At 36.0% G+C, this 24170-nt stretch overlaps 2 protein-coding genes across 6 annotated transcripts in view; one reads left to right on the forward strand and one right to left on the reverse strand.

Moving 5' to 3' along the window:
• Window positions 1-12938, forward strand: part of LOC135220561 (serine/threonine-protein kinase TNNI3K-like) — a 211609-nt gene extending 198671 nt beyond the window's left edge. For all 5 annotated transcript variants that reach the window (XM_064257781.1, XM_064257780.1, XM_064257783.1 and 2 more), the window contains one exon: window positions 12136-12938. In XM_064257781.1, coding sequence (XP_064113851.1) covers window positions 12136-12332 — 197 coding nt within the window. In that variant the 3' untranslated portion in view covers window positions 12333-12938. The remainder of the gene's footprint in view (window positions 1-12135) is intronic.
• Window positions 12594-24170, reverse strand: part of LOC135220562 (uncharacterized) — a 120698-nt gene continuing 109121 nt past the window's right edge. Inside the window, exon 7 of the mRNA XM_064257785.1 lies at window positions 12594-14297. Within this exon, the coding sequence (XP_064113855.1) occupies window positions 14169-14297 (129 nt within the window). The 3' untranslated portion in view covers window positions 12594-14168. The remainder of the gene's footprint in view (window positions 14298-24170) is intronic.

A 24170-nucleotide genomic window follows, 5' to 3' on the forward strand; every position in this document is an offset into this window, starting at 1 on the left:
ACATTTGGTCAAATTTAACTCGTCCGAAATGGTCGAAAACTGCAATTCTAAGCTAAAACTCTTACAGTATCGTAATATTCAATCATTTGTCTTCATTTTGAAACAAATTGGAAGTGTCTATAACAATATTTAGATTTATGGTGAATTTTTGAAAAAAAAAATTTTTTTACGTTTGCATGTTACGAATTCATGCATCATTTTGTGATAATATTATTTCTGTGTTGCTTTGATCGTTTTACAGTGTTTTATATATCAAAAATATCACAATTTAGTGTACAATACAACGAAAAAAAGTAACTCGTTAGCTTTAACCGTTTTTCGCACAGCTTGATTTGAATACAATTAGTACGTATGAATTTTTTTTTGTCGCTACCATATATTGCATTATTTATATATGAAAATGATATTTTGTTTCATTTCTGATGGTTGCATGCTAAACTTCAGGCAATGAAAATAAGTAAAAAATGAACTCTTAATCTTGAAAACTAAGCGCGCTGTGATTTCTTGAAAAAATTATTTTTTCCGCTTCCGCGCTCACTCCAAACCTGCCTCGGCATACGGGAGATGTTTTGGTTTTTAGGAAGAGAGCGAGTGGCATTTTTAGATTTATTTTAGAAGCAGGTCTTCTGAAAGCTATTTAACTTTTACAATGACATATTTGCTTATATGGTTTTAATTGAATATACTTTTATTCTTTATTTATAATAAACGATATCGGCGTCAATGACCTTCGATGTTAGGATGCCAGAAAACCTCCAATCATTCATTCATTTGTCCCCTGACTGTGAGTCTTGTACAATGTACGAATCAGCCCATGCTTGGCTTGATCTTTTTCCTGCAAGACCTAATATAGTCCATTCTTCTACTTGTCCTGTATCGTTGTTTATAGCTCTAACTTTATTTCCCTTGTTGAATTTTGGGATCTCTTCCATTAACTCGCCTTCTATTGACCCACTTTCCCCGGTATCTTCCACTGTTTCCTCTACCACATCTCTTTCCGTAGCCTCTTCTGTGTCTGCATTCCTTCTCCCACCTACTATTATCTCCTCTCCTTCTTGCCAGTCTACATTCCCTTCATTTGGGCCATCTGATCTACCTTGCACACCATGGGATTTATCTATTCTAGCGAATATCTCTTCTGTATCTGGTGCTCGTCATTGAATCCTAGTCGCATGTATCCTAGCTACTTCTCTTAAAGAATCCTCGTGTTTGCCTATTATTGTTTTCCCCGATACTCCCACTACCTGAGCAGGTCCTCTCCATTCATTTTCATTTTCCCTCTTATAGAATACCTCATCTCTTACCATTGCTTCTTCAAATTTATGTTCTCTGATGATTTTGTTTAACGCTATTCTTATTTTATTACGACTCATTTTTCATAAACGCTTCTCTGGCCTTGTGCATTGCAGTGCGTCCCTTACCATACCCTCTTCCATCCCTTTTTCTCTGCTTGCAGGACTTGAACTTCCTTCTCCCATTCCCCCTAGATGCTGACCCCTTGGCATAGGTAGGGGGCTTAGGGACCAGCAGCTGGGCCGTGATGCCTGGTGGAGTTGCTTTCTCACTGGTCCTTGGGGCCCAGCTGCTGATCCAACTAAATTAGTCAGAACTTTTCCTTCTTTCTGCAATTTTTTCATTCTTACTACATCCTTCTCCTTCATGTAATATTTTTTACTAGCATTTTGAATGAATTATGTGGAATTTTCCACCTTTGCTTAAATTTTCTGGACCTGGTAAACAGGAAAGATATCATTATATCTGAAGCTAAATAGTGGGAACCGTGGCAGGACCATCAACTGCCTGATAATGTTCGGACCTGAGCGATATCAGGCGGAACTATTTTGCAGGGCTAGACCACAGATTCCAGGGGGGTCTAGTTTTGCGGATAGGACTCCTGGCATTCTGTCCGGTTTGCCCATAATGTGATTAGTGTGGGGATAATTGTATTCTTGTAATACTCTCAGTCATATCAAGCGGGTTTGGTTTACACTTGGGCCACTCTAATCATGTTGTGCCATTAGTGGAAGAATAAACTTCATGAAAGGCTGATGATATCTTTTTTAAGGTTTTCAGGTTTATTTTTTTTTCTTTGATCTTTATGACAGAAACGAATAAAGATTCAAGTACCCCTGGACCCTTTGATGGTAGTGAATCAGCACAGTTGATGACTGCAGGAACCTCCACTGGCAACCTTCCTCTGGAAAAATCAAAAAAACCTTCCAGTGTAATTACACTGGAACCTTTTGCCCCAGTTCTGAGCAAAGGGAAATTTGGTAGGAATATAGTATCAGAAATAGGATCCGGAATATTTGAAAACTCGTATGATAAATATTTGACTTTTGATTTGGAAGACTAATTTTGACATTTTTTATATATATAGAGATATTGTCGAGTGTCTGGCCGAGAGCCTAATTTTTCTTCTGAGGGGCGAGGAAAGCTGACAGTAGAATCTGCCTCAGCAAAAGAAAGTGACAAACTGAAAACATTATCGCACCTTGGAGGAGTTAAAGTAGAGTGTGCAGTACATGCTTTTTGGAATTACTCCAAGGGGATGATATATGCACCCCAGCTTATGACGTACTCTGAAGAAAAGCTAGTAGAAGAATTAAAAGATCAAGGCATAATAAGAATTGAAAGAATGAAGAAGATAAATGGAGCCCTTGTCCCACTCCCCAATTTAATTGTTACATTCAATTCCACCCAATTGCCTAGTATAGTGAAAGCAACCTGGTTACGTTTCAAGGTTAAACAATATATCCCAAGACTGAGGAGATATTTTCATTGCCAAGAATTTGGACATATGTTGGAGTCTTGTAGACAGAAACTACAAGGCAAGCCTGCCACTTGTGTCAAATGTAGTGAACCAGAGCATGGCATATGTAATAAGCAAGCTAGATGTATGCATTGTGGAGACAGTCATCCATCATCTTTCACTTACCTATGATGTATACATCATGGAAAAAGTAATTCAAACATTAAGGGTAACCGAACGTATCACATTTAGAGAGGCAAAAGAGTGTTGAATCAGTACATTAGACCAGGAATATCTTTTTCTAGCGTTGCTGCCAACTGAAGAAGAAATACCAATGTTACCAAAAACAATGTAAATAAAAAACCAGTGACGACCTGTACTCATGCCTCTTTGGAGGCGGCGCCAGTGATTGCTGGTGCTCATGCCTCTTCGGAGGCTGCGCCAGTGATTTCTGGCGCTCCTGCCTCTTCAGAGGCTGCGCCAGTGATTTCTGGCGCTCCTGCCTCTTCGGAGGCAGTGCCAGTTGATTCTGGCACTCCCGCCTCATTGGAGGCAGTGCCAGTTGATTCTGGCACTCTCGCTTGTTTGGAGGCAGTGCCAGTGATTTCTGGCACTCTTGCTTCTATGGAAGCAGAGCCAGTGATTTCTGGTACTCCTGCCTCTCTGGAGGCTGTGCCGGGGGTACCTGGCACTCCTGCCTCTCTCGAGGCTGTACCACCTGTAAATGCTTTCGAGGATGCACCAATATCCGATCCTCACTCCCCTCCTCAGGCGACACCAGCTTTGTCTGCTGTTCCTGAGAATAACCCTCTAAAAAGGAAGGCAGCCTTAAACAATTGATTTCCTTCCAGGAAAAAAGAGCAAGGTTGTAAGCTGAAAGCTCTTAAAAGATGCTCTAATTTAACAGCCTCTAAAGGAAAGTAAAATTCATTCATTTTCTCCAGTGGAACTTTCAGCGATTAAGAGCTAAATGGGAAGAACTAAGGCTGCTCATATCAGAGGTGTCTCATGTTTGTGTAGCTCTTCAGGAGACCATGATCGACAATAATATGTGCCCCAGCCACAAGAGTATGCATCCTATCACTCCACCTATAATTTAATTAATGGAAGCCATGGTGGTGTTGTTTTGTATGTTCGAAATGACACCCCACAAAGTCCTATTAATATCCATTCAGCATTGCAAGTGATAGGTGAGCAGATCCATTTGCAAAGAAAATATACAGTATGCTCTCTCATCTACCACCTAACGAAGTCTTCCCAATCAATGAATTTAAATCTCTTTTTCAACAGTTACCATGTCCTTTTGTTATTTTGGGAGATATGAATAGCAGAAACCCTCTTTGGGGTGACATCGTCACCAATCAGAGAGGAAGATACTTAGGTTCCATCATAGAAGATGAAAATGTGGGGATTCTCAACTCTGGGGAGTCTACACATTTTCTTGTTCAAACAGGCACGTTATCAGCAATTGATTTATCTATGTGTAGTGAATGACTGTCTTATTGACTTTAATTGGAGAGTTATAAATGATAGATTTACCAGCGACCATTTCCCAATAGTGGTGAGTGTAGCATCAAGCCCTCCATCTTCGAGGCTACCTAAATGGAACATTGGTAAAGCTGATTGGGCAGCATTCCAGGAGCACAGCTCGATAGATGACTCTGCTGATGACTATCCCTGTGTAGATGGTGCTCTTGACTTTTTGAATACAATAATGTTCTCAGCTGGCCTTCAATCTATACCTAGGACTTCGGGAATATCTATTTATCCGCCAGCCAGTTCCTTGGTGGACTCGTAAATGCCAGGAAACTCACAGAACTATGAGATCTGCTTTCACCAGATACCGCAGACGAAAATGTGAGCATTACCGTGTTGAATTTCGAAAAGCAAGAGCTCATTTTCGCATGGAAATAAAAAAAGCATGAAAAGAATCTTGGACAATATTCATATCTTCACTAAATTCGAAAACTCCTCTGGCTCTAGTTTGGAAGAGAATTAGAAAAATAGCTGGCAAGTTTACTCCTTGTCAACCTCCAGTTATCAAGATCAATGGTTGCGAGGTAGCAGACCCCCAGTTAGTGGCAAATGAGTTTGCTAATAATTTTGCTAATGTTGCGAAGAAAAATGATGATAGACCCTATTCAGCTCAAAGACGGATAATGGAACAGGTCGAAATTGATTTTAATACCTTAAGACATAAGCAATACAATGCTCCTTTTACTATTAGAGAATTTGAATCAGCCTTGAATAAATGTAATGAATCAGCTCCTGGACTGGATGATATAACATATTCAATGATTAAGCATACTCCTGAAAATACCAGACTTTTCATATTAAGCCTAATTAACAGAATTTACCGAGAACATATCTTTCCCAAGCTTTGGGAGAAGTTAAAATTACTGCCATTTATGAAACCTGGAAAAGATCCATTCAAGACAGAAAATTATCGTCCTATCGCATTGACATCTTGCTTGTGTAAGATCATGGAAAGAATGGTGAACACACAACTGATGTGGTACTTGGAAAGAGTTAAATATCTGTCGCCTGCTCAGTGTGGTTTTCGGAGTATGCACTCCACAACTGATGTATTGGTACGAATGGAATCTTCAATATGTGAAGCTTTTGCTGACAAGCAGCATCACATCACTCTTTTCTTTGATCTAGAGAAGCCTTATGATACATGGCATTTTGAGGGTCCTTTATGAATGTAACCTGTGAGGCAATTTGCCCCTCTTTATTAAGGCTTTTTTAAAAAATAGGATATTTCAGGTTCAGGTTGGAGCAACAATGTCGGATGTGTTCAATCAAGAAGGAGTACCACAAGGAAGTGTTTTAAGTGTAACCTTGTTTGCCTTGGTAATCAATGAGGTTTCTAAAATAATTCCCCGATATAACATATACCCTTTTTGTTGATGACCTGTCGATTTCCTTTGCACCATCAAGGATGGCAGTGGCTGAATGCCGCCTTCAGCTCTGCATTGATAATATAGTAAAATGGGCTGAGGTTAATGGTTTTAGATTTTCTGCCAGTAAAACACTAATTATGCACTTTTGTCGTATAAGGGGAATCCACCCTGATCCAGATTTATTCATTCATAGGCAGAGAATTCCATGTGTTGGTGAAACAAGGTTTCTTGGTTTGATTTTTGATAGCAAGCTGACCTGGATTCCACATCTGAAATATATTGAGGCAAAATGCTTAAAAGCAATGAATTAGCTGAAAGTCCTGTCTCTCACTTCGTGGGGTGCAGACCGAACTCAGATGTTGAGATTATATAAAGCCTTGGTCTTTTCAAAATTAAGTTATGGGTGTGAGGTTTACACTTCTGCGAAGCCAAATAGCCTTAAAATGCTCAATTCATTTTGGAGGAATACAGTTGTGTACAGGAGCATTTAAATCATCTCCCACCAAGAGCATGCTAGTAGATGCTGATGAGGTGCCACTGGATCTTCATTACAAGCGTCTGATGGTTCGGAGCTGGTATAGATTCCAGAGGCTACCTAAGTCTTTAACCAACATTTGTATGAGAAAGGAAAGACATTGGCAGAGTTATGAAAATCACCCCAAGCAACCTCATCCATTCGCTTTTAGAATTAATACCATTGTCCGTGAATTAAACATGCCAAGGATCGAGATTTTACCAGCAAAATATTCAGTTAGTCCCCCTTGTAACTTCCCAGAGGTAAAATTCTGCAGATATATTAATTTTACCAAGACAAAATTATCCACCGAGGCCATGCGGTCAATATTTTTAGAACACTTCGCAACATGATGATTCCACTGCAGTTTTCACAGATGGCTCAAAGTCAGATGCTGGTGTTGGCTTTGGTGTAGCCTTCCCTGATGTAGAGAGAAGCGGCAGGTTATCATCTGTTGCATTGATTTTTACAGCAGCATTATATGCAATTTTAAAGGCTTTAAAGGAAGTTTTAATTCGGAATGAAAATAATTTTATTATATATTGTGACTCAAGAAGTGTTCTTCAGTCACTGGAATCTTTTAACCCTTTAAACCCTCTGATTTTAGATATATTGGAATGGCTGCTTTTACTAAAAAGAAGAGGGAAAGAAATAAAGTTCTGTTGGGTGCCTTCCCATGTTGGGGTGGCTGGGAATGAGAAAGCTGACCAACTTGCAAAGTCTGCGGTCAACTCCCCAGAACCCACAAGGTGCTTACTACCATATCAGGATTTGTATCCTCTAGTAGGTCAGAGAATTAAAAAATGTTGGCAGTCCCAGTGGGAGGATATTTTAACCAATCAAAAAATGTGCAGTATCACGTCATCAGTGTCTCCTTGGTCATATCCAAATATGCCAAGGAGACAAGAAACGATGTTGTGCAGAGTGAGGATTGGACATACAAGACTTACATATGGGTTCTTGATGTCTCGTGAAAATCCTCCATATTGTGAGAACTGTACTGTGCCCTTGACTGCGAAACATTTGCTGATTGAATGTCCCAGATTCGGGAATTTGAGACAAAAGTTCCTGTCTTGGGGTCGTGGCAGAGTAGGTAATTTTATCCTAGCTACAATTCTTGGAAAGGATTGTAATATAGAGCAGTTATATATCTATATGAGGGAGGCAAACCTCCTCAACCAAATTTAAATTATACATAGATTGTCTACGTAAGAACTTATATATATGAACAAAATTTTTGTATAATATATTTATAGATATTTTTACATCATTGAAATTTATTAAAAATTTAATTTTTTCTATTTAATTTATTTCGGTGTCAATTACCCAGATGTTGTGACGCCAGAAATAATACACAATCAATCAATCAATCCTTCTTCCATTAGGTTAGGCAGTGAAGGGTTTTTTCCAAATACTAATTGGTTGGGAGAGAAACCTCCATTATTCATTAAGCAGTTCATAGCACTCACTACCCATTTCAATGCTATGGACCAATCTACTTCCTCCTCCTCCATCATCTTTCTTACACTTCCCTTGATCATGCCTACGGTCTTTTCACATAATCCATTGCTCCACGGAGATTCCGATGCTGTGGCTAATACTTTAATATTCCATCTTTCTGCCATCCTCCTTACTTTTTCATTTTCAAATTCTCCCCCATTGTCTGACAATATTTTGGAGGGCGTTCCAATATAGCAAACCAGCACTCAAAAAGTGTCTTTATTGTGTTCTTAATTTCCCCAAGATTCTTTCCCTTCCAACCCTCCAGTTATAATTCTTCTACCTTCCTTCTCCTTATAGGTACTTTTAGATGACCCTGTTTGTCTCCTCTTCTCCTCTTAATTCTACTTTCATTCCCCCTAATACTTCTATTATGACACAATTTTCTTTCAAAAATAGTCATACCCATTTTGCTCATGGTTTGCTTACCTATCAGCTAGGGTATATCACCCTGCAGAATTTCTGTCTTTAAATAAAACTTTTTTAGTGTCACAGGTATTTCTATTATTCCTTTCGACTTATAGGATATCTCACCAAAATTAAACACTTTATTAAATAGAGTCTATCCTAGTGTCCCTCATTCTCCTCAACTCTCCCTGATTCAAATCTATGACAATACGTGCTAGTCACAATTCCCTGCAAACTGTTGATTTATACAGTGTCCAAAATTGCATCAACCACCTCCCACGACTCTTCCACTATTTTATTAACTTCTACATAAACCTCTTCTTCTTCTGTCCCAGTTTCTGTTTTCAGCTTATTTTCTTCTAGTTTTGTTTCAGTTTTCTTCCAATTGTGAAAATTCTGAGGACAATCCCTAGCCCAATGCCATTCCGAGCTGCATATGTATTGCACACACTGTTACCTTCCCTTCTTGGTTTATAGGATTTCTTCCACCCCTACCTCAGTTCCATCTTCCCCATATCTCTGGTTTTCCCTCCCTCTCCCAGAACTGGCATTGCCTTCTGACGATCCCCACCATTCCCGTTCCTCTTTAGTCCCTAATCCCTCAAATAGTCTTTTCATTGTTTGCGACACTGTTTCGTACTCTTAACTTTTCTTCCCCACAAGCCGATAATACCATTTGTTTTTTATTATCCTTGAGATTTGCCTGCTCTATTACATGATAACCCTTGACTTCCCCTTCAAGCACGCCTTTCCCCATTGCTCTTTCACACTCAGATGCTGCCTTCTCATATCTAATTAAATAGTCCGCCATCTTTTCACTAGGTTCTCTTCTCATTAGAATGTATCATTTTATTCTGCCGTAATTCTCCATTACAGTGTCTTTTAGGCTTTATCTAGCTTGTCTAGGATTATCTTTGTACCCTCTGTACCATTAAGTTATCTCTAACTAATGTTCCACTAGTTCTCGGGCTTTCCCTTTAAGCTCATTCTCATTTCTATTGCCGAGTATTTTGTATCTTCTCCATACAACAATAGCCAATCTTCGACTTGACCTTTCCATTCTTTGTACTCTTCTTGTATCCCACTAAACCTCGGACATTCCCTTCTTCTAGTCTCCCTTTGTTCACTGTCGGATCCAGGCATCTTTGATCAACCACGCTCTGCTACCAGTTTGAATTTTAGCCTAGCCTAACCCCTTTTATTTACACAAATAAATAATCTACCCACCTGTACCCATTCTCCAACTCCAGTATACTCCAGAAATCACCTTAAATCAAAAACAACAAGTCTCACGACCCAAAAGCTCCTACCAGACAGAGCTCTCCCCCCTACCATCCAAACACTACACCCACGTGTCTCCTACTCGCCTGTGTTATTGTTTACATCCCACCGACGCCGCCGCCATCTTGTCTATGATGTCACAGAATATGTCGTCACGAGACAACTTAAATACATCAACAGAAACTTTCTAGAATCAACCATATGCTGTCCATATATAAGACACCCACCTTATTTCAACAATGCCTAAAATACCAATAACAATTATACAATATATAATCACTATAAACATTTTTAGAAGTTTTTGTTGTTGTTTGAACCATCAAAATACGTAGGCAGTTCTAAGCATTATTAGTGGTCAATATGTATTCATGGATTTTAGCTATTCCCAGGGGGTTGTGTGTGTATCCCCCGCAAACCCCAGGGGTTGTCTGCATTTCCATTTTGTACCGATATATCTGTTAAGTACTACATATAGGGCAACCCCGAGTTACTGTGGCACTGACTTATGGCTTTTCAATCTTACGTTTGTCAGGTGCATTTATCAAGAATAGATATCTAGCTATGGTGATGTAAAAGAACCATTAACAGTGCCTATAACAAGAATAGGTATCTAGTTATGGTTTCATTTGCAAGTTACACCACCATTAGTGGCACTTACAGAACCTATTTACTATTAATAAATACCGACTTACGGAACAAATCAACTTGCGTGCACTGCTGTAAGTTGGAGACTGCCTACCATGGTCCATTTTATCTGTGTACCACTGTATTTTTAAAAGGAGAGAATTGAAAAATTACAATAATCAACACGTATTCTGTAACAGCCAAGGTCATGGGATTTTTATTTAAATACAGTTAAAAATGTGCACCCCACCTACCAAAACAAAAGGAACTCATGATACCTTGAAATTACAAGTTTTTTTTTTTTTTACTTAATTTTGCTAGTCAAAATTAGAGTGCATTCTTGAGGTTAACTTGTCTTTAAGGGGGCCGGCCGGCAAGCCAATATATGGTGGTACGTATAGGGCAAAAAATGCAGTCATGAAAAAATTCACGGAGCTTTGTATGGCAATGGAGAATGCTTATAAGAAACATTTGGCCAAAATTCCTCTTACTTTCATAGTTACTTTCAAAAACATTGATCCGTACAAGGAAATGCAGTATTTCTTATGTTATGGTAAATTTTTATAACTATTATCAAACAAATTATGACCAATGGCATCTGTAGAGATTCCATGAGTCACAAGACTCCCTTCAGTGCGAGCAGAAACGAGAGAGAGTACGCGTTTGAGTTTCATCTCTAACATTTGCTTGCTTTTACTTTTTTTTTTTTTTTTTTTCCCCTGCCAAGAATTTCATCATGCCAAAGAGGAAAAGACATGCAAACATACTGAAGAAAAAAATTCGCTCTAATAAGAATTAAGAAAATCATAATATCGGCGATATTAGCAGAGTTAGTGAAGGAGGGAGAGAGAGTGTTGCGTAAGAAAGAGCGCCCCATCTCACCTGACGCTGTGCCCCAGGCTACAATCTTTGAGTGATCTTCATTTATGATTAAATTATGATAACATAGTTTTGGTTTATTAATACCCAAAAAGGAATATAAAATGCATAATAATCATGATTTAGTAACATTATCTTTGTAAAAATACAAAGAAAAACTTTTAACGCCTGTATCTCAAAACTATACTTATTGATCTTCAAATTCTATCTTCTCCCTTAGCCCTTTTTCCAATTTAAAAAAAAAATTTTCTTACATTTTTTTCCCGTTTTATAGTTTATTTACGTTTTTTCCCGTTTTATAGTTTATTTACATTTTCCCCCCTGTTTTAGTTTATTTTTTCACCATAATGAAAAAATTCATGTCTAGCAAAAAATTGAATTTTAGAAAAAAAACTCATTTGAATGGAGGTCTACATCAGGTAGTAATCCCAGGTCTTATATCAAGTATCAAGGGAGGAGACAGAATTGATTTAAAAAATGGTTATTTTCGGGATAAATTGCACTGCCATCACAAAACTGAAGGTTAGAGGCAAAAACATATGTGATTTGGAGATGCCCCAAGTCACCTTTTCAAGTGGTATGATTGTCAAATCCTGTCCTTAAACAAATAGCATTAGCCGGCCGGCCCCTCAACATTGAAAAATATGGTAATCAGCCCAAGAACTTATCAAACAAATAACCTAAAACTGAAAATAGAGAGAGAAAAAACCAGGTGGAAATCAGGTTATGTATGTTTTTTCTAAGAGCAAAAGATTAAGTATAAAAGAAATCTCTAAAAACTACTGATCACTAAAAAGGTACAAGCACTTTATACCTGAAAAATTGCAGTTACCTACATTATTTCTGTGATAGGTCATCTGACCAAACTTTCACAAATCAAATCTAACTAAATTGGTATACCACAATAACAATACATATTCTTTATTGATATTGAAAATTACAGAAATTTATTTTAAGAAAAATTTATTCAGTTAACCAAGATACCCAGGGATTCACAGTGTGCACACCTACTTGTCAACCAAGTTTTCTTTTGAAGGGAATGAAGTGTCCCAGTTCATTGTCTATGGAGTTGGTTGGCTATTACAATTATACGTACTGGATTTATTGTGAAACAAACTTGTGGTATTAAATTATTTAAAAAATAATGACATCTTCCCGAGATGATCAGCCTATACGTACTTCCAAAATTTGTCTGTTGAAGTTTTATTTTTATTATGGCAAATATTTATATGCTACTACTTTCTAGTTTATAAGTAATTTTTTCCCTGCAGGTCATGTAACAGCTCTGCGCACTCGATGGGAACAAGAAGCCAGCAGAGGCCAAACTGCTTTCAAATCTTCTCATCCTACTATTGAAGAACTTCGAAGTCGTATGAATAACAATGGATATGTAGAAGGGAACACATATCAGTATCGCATTGCTCCAGTTTTCAATAAGCATCGCAAGTCCATGCTTCAAAATTTTTGATAGAAAGCAAGAGCAGCATAATCCCATACTTGTTCTCATATAATTACATTTGATTACAGTGCTATGTGCAACCCAAAAATAACTTCCAGCCAGAATTTTGATCTGTCAAGCTGACACTTTACAATGGCCTCAACTTCATCAGCTTAAAACTCTTCCTTTAATGTTTTAAAATAACTTTTCACACTGGTACAGTAATCTTCTTCAAAATTAACATCCTTTGTCTGTTCCTGTATCTTAAAATGAATTCAGGATGACAAAAGATTTTGCTGATAAATGCCTCTTTATTCATTACAATTTATTTATTAAGAATAATCCTTTATTTAAATTATAAAGCCATTAAAAATTTCACAGGTTCACTGTAACTTATGTGTATTTAAACACAACTGACATATATAATGTAGAAGAATATTTTGTTTCAACAAATTTGTCTTGTTATTGGTCCCCCACTTCTATTCTCCTCATGGCATAGTTTTCATACTACTTTTGCAAGTGTTTTATTTGTTATTTAGGAAGGTAACCCTTGCAACATTTAGGGTTTTATCATATATACAGATATATGTAAAGTCAGTTATAACCAACTTATTTTTAAAAAAAGACTAAAAAGAATGAATGTTGTAAAAGAAATTACACAGCATTTTGGCATTATTTTTTTACATAAACATTAATCTCTAATAAAGACAGATATAAAATAAAAGTGGCTACATTTTTGGCACAAATACAAAAGTCAAGGTAGAATGTATTTTGTGTACCTTACATCTTTAAGCCACTTTCGACTAGACAACTAAAGCTTTAACTGTTTGTAATAACTTTAGATATGTATAAGAAATTATAATTAATTTCCTTTCTTGAAATTTGCTTAAATTTAACAGCAATTTAAATATAGTGCCTTGTGCTATTAGTTATCTATTCATCTGTGATACAAATTTTAACTTTTGTGAAATGATTGTACCCTGAATCAAGTTTCACACAACTTAGGATAAACTTGGAAACAAGACTAATGTACCCTGAATCAAGTTTCATACAACTAACGATATACTTGGAAACAAGACTTATTTGTTGATTTCATTGGTTTACAAGTCAAAATATATTACTGCAAATGACAACATAATACACACAAACTGAAATGTTTCTCTTGAACTTGAATAAAATGAATTGAAATGAGATGTTAGTATATTTCTAACTTTCTGATAGTATTTTTCCTCTCTATATTTTGTGAGTGACTAAATATTTGAATTTCCAGTCTGGAAATTAAATGCTTTATGCCAAGATATCCCTCGGAAAAACACAAATAAACATATGAGACAAAACATTGAAAGCTAAGAACATTCCTACTCTAAGGTAACATATAAGTGACACGCACTTAAGCCTTGAATTCAGCACAGGCTACGCGCTAACACATGACACTATAAAATAAGAGCAACAAATATATACTCCCTATTATTCTAGTTGAATGAACATGAAACTGCTACTGTCTTTTTCTGTACAAGAAATATGTCTGTCTCGGTAAGATAAATTGAGTGTGCCAATATAAATTTATAATAAAATTAAATACTATACAGTTCAATTAATAAATTTTGTATGGTTTCTGACAATATCAACTGCCAATGCCATTAACCAGAAGGATATACATGACCTGCTAACCACTTAGCAAAAACACCTCTTGTAAATGTTCCACAAATTTCTTTCTCATTCAACAATAAACAAAATAAAATAAATGTGTAAATCACCTGAATGACAAACACACCGTAAAGAGCAATACATTACCATCATCACTTGCTCAGTATTAAATAATAAATATAATATTTAACTACCATTCTCTAGCAATGTACCATGACATTAAGAAGGTCCTGTAAGTGCAAAGTTATTTGATCGCATTTTATCTCTTGTATCAACATGACTCCAAAAGCATAAACATGCAATCATTATGGGCAAACCTAGGAGGCTGAAGATGAACTCTCCTGTCACCTGGAAAAATGAAAAACATTGATAAAGGTGTTAGAATTTTTATACAAAGTATGGCATTATGGCCTCTCTCCTTACAAGCTAACTTGAATGAAGTTAATTACTATGTCAATGCCAAAGGGTAAGGTTTTTTGTAATGACTTAATGCATTAACAATACAATTTCAGGATATTTGGAGTGGCAGTATATATTACTGTTTCTGTATTCCACCTGCTTCCCTTTCAGGTACTGAAAAGTAGGCATTATGGTGTACAAGGAAAAATATATATATTTTCATTCACTTTTCCTCTTATAAATTGTTGTCATCATTGTTCATGCTTTCACTGTACACCACTCTATTTTTGTACAAAACAAACAAGATATAGTCACCAAATATAGGAGAGAATGTTAATGCTAATTGGTACTTAATCCCTGTCTGAGTTCCTTAATTGTTTTACTTTATATGTAGGTAACTTGTGCTGATGCAATTTCCTCCATGAATGTGGTAGTGTACTGTCATATTTTTCCGAGTTATTTTCTTCTTTGCACTGAATTTTCTTATTTTCCTCTAAAATTATATTTTTATAATAAAATTAGATTTTATATATACTTACCAATAAATTACAAAGCTATGGTTGCTACTTTAATGACAACATTAAATTTAAAATTCACACTAGTGCTCTATTGTTTTTTGGTGTAGGTAAGTGGTAAGGTAAGTGCTCCGCCCACATCAGGGGAAAGAATAGGTACAACATAGCTAATGAGCTCAGTTCGTGTATGGTCTATGTCAATTATGTGGGGAGGAAGGAGGGCTCTGATTATGTAATTACTTGGTTAATATATATAAAATCTATTTCTATTATAAGTCATTTTTATATAGGTAACTTACTACTATGAGATTCAGGGGCTCTGTAACACGGTTTTTTCGCAATAACTTTTTATCTATGCATTTCATAAATATAACGCTTATTCAGAATACATATTATATCTACACATAAATTTTGACTGTATTCTGCATTACGTAGGTTGAATAAATTTGGTACTTATAATGTAAAAGTGACTTTTTTTGAAGACGGGCCAACTTACTCAGAGAAAAGGTTTCGAACGCACTCGTTACGTAACTTATGACAGCATTTCTTCCCCCTTTCTCGATGGATGATTGGCTATAAGTAACGAAGGCTAAACCTCTGGCAACAATGACATACAAATTTAAATACAAGCAAAGCAGTACACCTTTATGAACTCTGGAATCTCTCCACTGATAATTGTCATAATGAACAAACCAACAAAATATGTTAATAAATACAAAAACACTTCGATTATTAGTCTAACTCCCAAAATAGGTTTCTTAAGAAATTACAGTCTACTTTATAGGTCACAATCAGATTGACAAGATGTAGGGAATAGTTGGTAATTTTCAAAAACATAGTAGACAAGCTTGATTTGATAACTGCTATATCCAATGTCAAGCAATTTTTATTTATTGGCTATCTACCTATTTACTGAAGAAAAAAAAAAAAATAGCCGGGACCGTATATTGGCTTTAAGCCTTCACCAATAATTATCGTCAGAATGATGACTTCATGAGGCTCCACCCACTTTGGCCTCGTTATAATTCAGGATAACACTGAAGACTATCATGGGAATTGTTGGATTAGAAAATTTAACTTCTGGCTAGAAAAACTAATTTCTCGAGTAGTTGTAAGAAGTGCTAAATGATCCTCAAGGATCCCAGCAGTTGGCCTAAACGTTTAATTCATGTATATTACTGCTATACTGTTGCGGCACTACTGCTACAGTAGTATTACTACGCTAGCACTGATACCCCACCGACATCTATGTATCGTTCCGCCATTCATAAAGTCTTTGGGTTTCAGAGCAGATGGAGTTTCCGTCTGGTGAATGGGCGGGGCAACATTACGTCAAAAGGTGTTTACCTTGCTTACGTAATGAATGTTTTTCGACTCTTGGCTCGCAATCATTGGCCATGGCGTCGGCTAGATGATTTTTACTCTATAAAAATTAAAACTATCGGGTTTAGGTTATTGATAATGCTGGCACAATTTGTGTGTGGTTGTAAAATATACATATGTCAACTTTCAGCTACATCCGATGCTTTGACAAGGAGCAAAGTCCAAAAAACCGTGTTACAGAGACCCTGAATCTCATAGTAAGTAATAACATTGCTGAATCCCACATTGATAAGGGGCGGGACTCATGGGGATGTACAACTCCAAAACATTTGTGAATGAAAATTAATTGAAATAGCCAAAGCTAGCATTTTGGGAATGCTTGTTGTAACCTTATCTGGAGAGAGCTAGAGCAGGTGTAACCTTACCTGGAGAGAAAACTACAGGAAGATAATGCCTCTGCTCGTTGCTCATCTCAACCTGTAGCGAGACGACTGTAGTGTTGGGTATTGTCCCTACTTCCGTGGGAACTTTGCGGTCAAGGAGTACTCCAATGACCGCCAAAGTAAAGATCAATGCCCTTGCCCTGGGCTTGACACAACCATAACTAACCAAACACTATTACCTGAACACCAGTTAAAAACCAATGCCCAACTGATTAAAAAGAAACAACTGGTGGGTACTTGAGGTACCAAGCACCTCCAGGCTTCTCATAAACTCGATGACCTTATAAGAGGCGAGGAGATAGAGAAAATAAAGGAATCACTTCTACCCCTGATTTCCTAATACCATACTAGCTGTGGAAAACTGACCTAATGTACTGTGGTCTGCAAATAGTGGTTTGCAAATATTGATCAACATTTCCAGTAAGTTGACTGAATAATAGAATCGAGAGATTTCTTTGAAAAGCCAGAGACGTGGCTACAGCTTGAATGTCATGTGCTTTTACCTTAACCCTCTTACGCCGATTGGACGTATTAAACGTCGAGTCAAAATGTCTCCCGTATGCCGATTGGACGTATCATACGTCGGCTAAAAAACAAAAAAGTTTTTTTTAAAAATTCGCGGAAAAATACTTATAGGCCTACCAGCCGAAAACTTTTGTATCACGCGCCTTGGGGGATGCTGGGAGTTCACGGATCAAGGCGTTGTTTTGTTTACAATCACTACGCAGGCGCGCAAGCGCGAATTTCTTTCTTATCGCACTAAAAAGTATCAGTGACACATCTCGGAAATTATTTCGTCACTTTGACATAATTATTGCACCATTTTAAATTATCCTTTACATGAAGTATTATATATGAAAATGTGCGCAATTTCATGCACAATACAACTAAAAAATACTCATGATTGTAGCTTTTATCAATTTTGAAAGATTTTCATATAAATAACGATAAGTGCAAAAATTTCAACCTCGGTCCAAACTTTTGACTCACAGAAATGGTCGAGAAACGCAATTGTAAGCTAATTCTTTTATATTATAGTAAATATTCAATCATTTGCCTTCATTTTGCAACAAATTGGACGTCTCTAGCACAATATTTCGATTTATGGTGAATTTATGAAAAAACTTTTTCCTTACGTTCGTGCGATAACTCTTCCGATACATTTTTTCGTGCGATTGTCCTAATGTTTGCACCCTTTTAAATTTGCCGTTACATAGTTTTATATATGGAAATGTGTGCAATTTCATGCACAATACAACAAAAAACAACCCATGGTTGTAGCTTTTATCAGTTTTGAAATATTTTCATATAAATAACGTTAAGTGCAAAAATTTCAACTTTCGGTCAACTTTGACTCTACCGAAATGGTGGCGAAAACGCAATTGTAAGCTAAAACTCTTATATTCTAGTAATATTCAATCATTTACCTTCATTTTGCAACGACTTGGAAGTCTCTAGCACAATATTTCGATTTGATGGTGAATTTATGAAAAAAAAAAAATTACGTTCGCGCGGTAACTCTTCCGAAAAAATCAGATTTTTTTTGTGCGATTAGTCGAAAGTTTGCACCATTTAAAATTAGCTGTTACATAAAGTTTTATATATGTAAAATGTGCGCAATTTCATGTAGAATACAACTAAAAATGATTGAAGGTTGTAGCTTTTCTCTTTTTTCGAAATATTTGCATATAAATCACGATAAATAGAAAAAAAAACCACGTTCGGTCAAATTTGACTCTACCGAAATAGTTGAAAAAAACGCAATTGTAAGCTAAAACTCTTACGGCCTAGTAATATTCCGTCATTTTTCTTAATTTTGAAACAAATTTGAAGTCTCTAAAACAATATTGTGATTTATGGTGAATTTTTGAAAAATATATTTACCTTCACTCCGCGCGCCGAATCGCGGCCGCAAGTCTCCGAAATACGTACATGGCATTATCCTAATATTTGCTCCTTTTCATATTAGCCTTTTTATAGAGTTTCATATATCAAAATGTGCGCAAATTCATGAGGAATACAATAAAAATAATTGAAGGTGTAGCTTTTTCCATCTTCGAAATATGTGCATATGAAAAAATATATATATTAAAATTTCGACATTCGGTCAAATTTAACTCGTCCGAAATGGTCGAAATCTGCAATTCTAATCTAAAACTCTTACAGTATCGTAATATTCAATCATTTGTCTTAATTTTGAAACAAATTGGAAGTCTCTAGAACAATATTTAGAATTACGGTGAATTTTTGAAAATAACATTTTTTTTACGTCCGCTCGTTACGAATTCGTACATCATTTTGTGATAATATTTTTCCGGTGTTGCTTTTATCGTTTTACTATGTATTATATATCAAAATGATTGCAATTTAGTGTACAATACAACGAAAAAAAAGTAACTCGTTAGCTTTGACCGTTTTTTGCACAGCGTGATTTGAATACAATTATCTATGAATTTTTTTTTTCGCTACCATATATCGCATTATTTACATATGATAATGATATTATTTTTCATTTCTGATGATTGCATACTAAACTTCAGGCAATGAAAAAAAAATGAGCCTAAAATAAACTCTTAATCTTCAAAACTAAGCGCGCTGTGATTTTTTGAAAAAATTATTTTTTCCGGTTCCGCGCTCACTCCAAACCGGCGCCGGCATACAGGAGAGGTTTTGATTTTTAGGGCTTCGGCGTAAGAGGGTTAAGCAAGGTAAGGCTTCCTCCTGAATCTTAAAAGTGAACTTCTATGATAGTGTCTCTCAAGAAGAAAGAGAAGGCATTCTTTGAGAAAGGCCTCTTTGTATTCTTCACCGAACGCCACAAATTATGGAAATCTCCTTTCGTCTTTTTTGCTCTATGCAAGTAATGTCTCAAAGCTCTCACTGGACATCAACACAATCTTCTGATCATCCAAGGATTCCTGTAAAGTTCTTGATGGTGAAGGCCCAAGGCCAAGGGTTGGATGGGTTTTCATTCCTAACTAAGAGCCCTAGGAGAAAGGAACATATTGCATTTTATAAAGGGCTTGAATCTCATTGACCCTTTTTGTAGTAGTCAACGCGAGGAGAAAAATCTAACTCATTAAGTCCCTGAAATAGGCAGAGATTAAAGGCTCGAACGGTGGGCCTGAAAGCCATTGTAAAACCACATTTAAGTTCCAGATGACAGGGAAAAAAAAATTAAAAACTTGTTTTGTAGTGTTAAGAGACTTTATTAAATTTATGTCTTGATTTGAGGCCAAGTCTAATCTCTTATGTCTGACTACAGAATTCAGTATGACTGTAGCCCTTGATAGTGGATGTATCCACTATCCCCTAGACATCTTTACAAAAATTCTGCAAGCTGGGCTATAGATGTTTCAGAAGATGAGATGCCACGTCTGCAAAACACTGCCCACTTCGCTTGGTACACTCTGGTAGAAGAGTCATGTCTAACATTAAGCAACAGCTCTCGCACCTTCTCTTGAAACACCTTTTGCTCTGACAAACTTCCTGAACATGAATCTCAGGTTCTTTCTGGACATGGCAATTTGAACTTCATAATTTGGACACAGAAGTTCAGAGCACTTATGTCCAGGACCAGCCTCCAACCTCCTGATGCTTTGGGAACGACGATGAGCCTGTTGTAGAATCCCTCTGATGCAGTGTCCTCTACCACTTCTATTGCTTGTTTCTTCAGATTCAGAAGGTCTGAAACCTCCTTTGACAAAGCTGAAAACTTCTCTTGAGTTTTCTGAATATGCCCTCAAGTTGATTGTTAAAGGGGGTTCTCCTTGAAGGGGATCGAATAACCTTCTCTAAGCACTGTCTTCACCCATGGTTCTACTGATCTTCCCCATCTTTCCCAAAAGTGCAGGAGTCTCACGCCTACAGGTGTACAGCCCTTGGATCCTCACTTGGGAGACAATGGTTGAGTAGCGGATTTCTAGTCGGTAGGTTTAATAGAACGTAGGTTCATTCTCAGTTGAGGTTGGGCTCCTCCTTTGCCACCTAAAAAGGGCCAAGGTTGAAGAGGTTCTTGTTTGTTTGTATGGTGTTTTTACGTTGCATGGAACCAGTGGTTATTCAGCAACAGGACTATTGGCTTTACGTGACTTCCGAACCACATTGAGAATAAATTTGTTTCACCAGAAATACACATCTCTCACACCTCACTGGAATGCCCGAGAATGGAACTTGCGGCTGAAGAGGTTCTTGCCACAAAAGGAACTAAAGGTGACTGATTAGTCTCCTTTGGCCGCTTGGTTGACTGTGCAAGGAGATCATGAGTTGTTTTCTTTGCAGCTCTGTAGCTACTCTAAAGTAGTATGCAAAAACAGACTGCTACTATCCATATCAGCAAAAAGGAGAGAAGATCTTTGAGACACTGTGACTCCCTTCACCATGAATGAGCACCACATCTCTCGTTTTTTCAGAATATCAATCGAAAAAAGCACTGCTAACTCTCGAGCTCCATGTCGAATTGCTTTATCTGTACTATCGACAAGAAAAATGAAGATACAGTTGTCATTAGCTTTCGTTCATCGAATTTCCCATTTGTTTTTACTGAATAGGCATAATCTCGCTAAATTTACTCTACAATAGGAAAATACATTGCAAATTATATCATATAGGTTAAAACTGCAAAACAAAACCGTTCAGATATTTAACACGATATATGTCCGAAGTAATTGGAATTTCTCAGATGGATTCGCTCATAGAGATCTGGTAGATATGGAATGTGAATTTCCCATTGTAGTACATTGTATCACAACAATAACTATTTACTCCTCTTCCTTTATTATTGCATTATTGTAAGTGGTGAATGTAATTATTTTAGTTTCTACAAATTTATGTTTATATTTATGTTTACATTCCAAAGCGTTTCAAGTTAGCCAACGTCAATGGCAGTCAATGTTGCAACGGCTAAAGTAGGTTGAGCAAATCTAGTTGCACCTGCAAGAGCGTTTTCTGTGATGTGAGGAGGAACCCTAGAACTTCGAGCAGGAAAGCGAAAGTCACTGGATACTGGCTTACGTAACGGATTTCACACTGATTACCTTAACGTTGACATGGATCAAATGCTACTTGCTATTTACAAAGCTATTGTCTTTAAAAATATATCTTTATCAAGGTTAAAGTAGCATGTCAGCTCAAAGATTTTCTGGCTATGCTCCCAATACAAAGCAGTTCGTAGTAGCCTACAGCCCTACACAACTGCATTACTTTGCCACGAGACTGAAAGATCTCCCAACACATCAGCATTTTTGGACGATATAAAACTCTAATTGTCTGTGCAATACATATTGAGTTATTTGTGGTATTATTTGTGGTAATAAATATTTTAATTTAACACAGCTTTTTTTGTGAGTTATGGCAACTGTCAAATTAAATCAAGATTAGGGTATGAATTTCTTAAGAGAATTAACTTGAACACTATGGTCCTTCAAATTTTACCTAGCATAGTGCAGCACGATCTTGGCAACCATATAACCCTGTTTCCCAGGTATCTGTGCACTGACTCATTACTCTTTCTTCTGCCATTCCCTATCACAAGTCCATCACCAATACGTACTATAATTCTCTCTCCTCTCCACTTCTAAAACATACTTTAAAGATATATATCACCACTCAATTTCCCATAGAAAATATTATGAAATTAAGTAGTTATAAATAGGCTTATAATTTCATGCAAGCAGATTTTGCTCTCTCTCTCTCTCTCTCTCTCTCTCTCTCTCTCTCTCTCTCTCTCTCTCTCTCTCTCTCTCTCTCTCTCTCTCCTTTCAAAACAAATTTGAAAAAATATTATCACTCAATCTCTCAAAGTAAATATAATGAATTAAGTATCTCTATAGATAGGCCTATGCTTGCACTCTCTTTTTCTCTCTTCCAAGTTTCTTTCCCCATCACCACAGCTCTCTCTCTCTCTCTCTCTCTCTCTCTCTCTCTCTCTCTCTCTCTCTCTCTCTCTCTCTCTCTCTCTGAAACACATTTGAAAAAATATTATCACTCAATCTTACAAAGTAAATTAAGTATCTATATTGATAGGCCTATGCTTGCGTGCTCTCTCTCTCTCGTCATAATATTTAATTCTTCCTCACTATTTCCACAAGTACTTCCCAAATTTTAAAACATTTTCTCTCATTTTTTAAGATCTGTCTTCAATGTTGAGTGTCAAACACTATTACATATAAGTAAGGTTTCACAGTAGGTTTTAAAAAAGGATGATCGATATTCTACTCTGAACTGACATTACCAAATAAACATCAATGAATAATATAGAGCCTGTTACTACATTCAAGTATAAATGACTACAATGGGGCATCGCTTAATCGAGGATCAGTAATCACGGAATCAGTCATTCACAGGTTTTATCTTGGACCGCTTCTCATGCTACATCGCTGGTCTGAATCGCAGCAACGCGGGACAAATGTGTTGCGTATAAAATGTTTATCGGTAGGCTAAGCCTCGGCTGCGGTCCGATAATCACCAACATACAAACAACTCACATTATGATATTATCTGACAATAAAGGTAATAAAACTATTCTCACCTTATATATTATTGGCATATCTTCATAATAAATAGCCTATTCAAGGTATATGTATGACGTTCATTGGTAGGCTAAACCTAGTTGCAGTGTGATAACCACCAACATACATGAATAGATTCACATTTTGATATGAACTAACAATAAAGGTAATAAAATAATTCTCACCTTACATATTATAGGCATATCTCTGAATTAAGTTCCATTCGGCAACTAAAAACAGTGATGATATTGGTAAAACGACATCAGTTGATTTTTTAAGAATGTAAACAAAACCAGAATGCAAATGGTAGATTGCTATGTTCATATCATAATACTATAATATGGTAATAATACATGTAATATGATTAGACACAGTAAAACAACAGTTTTACTAAAATTATCATTATTCTCAATACACAACTATTATTCAACTTTTGCTAATGGATATCTGTCAATGTTACAAACAAATCAGGCAACAGTCTCTCTCTCTCTCTCTCTCTCTCTCTCTCTCTCTCTCTCTCTCTCTCTCATATATATATATATATATATATATATATATATATATATATATATATATATATATATATATATATATATATATATATATATATATATATATATATATATATATATATATATATATATATATATATCTATATATATATAATATATATATATATATATATATATATATATATATACTATATATATATATATTATATATATATATATATATATATATATATATATATATATATATATATATATATATATATATATATATATATATATATATATATATATATATATATATATATATATATATATATATATATATGTATATTTATATGTATATATATATGTATATATATATATATATTTATATGTATATATATGTATATTTATATATGTATATATATGTATATATATGTATATTTATATATGTATATATATGTACAGTAATACTTTGGGTTACGAACCGATTAGTATACGAATTTTTTAACTTACGAAGTGACGCCCTCATTCTGGAATA

Source organism: Macrobrachium nipponense, chromosome 2, assembly GCF_015104395.2.
Source record: "Macrobrachium nipponense isolate FS-2020 chromosome 2, ASM1510439v2, whole genome shotgun sequence".
NCBI lineage: Eukaryota > Metazoa > Arthropoda > Malacostraca > Decapoda > Palaemonidae > Macrobrachium > Macrobrachium nipponense.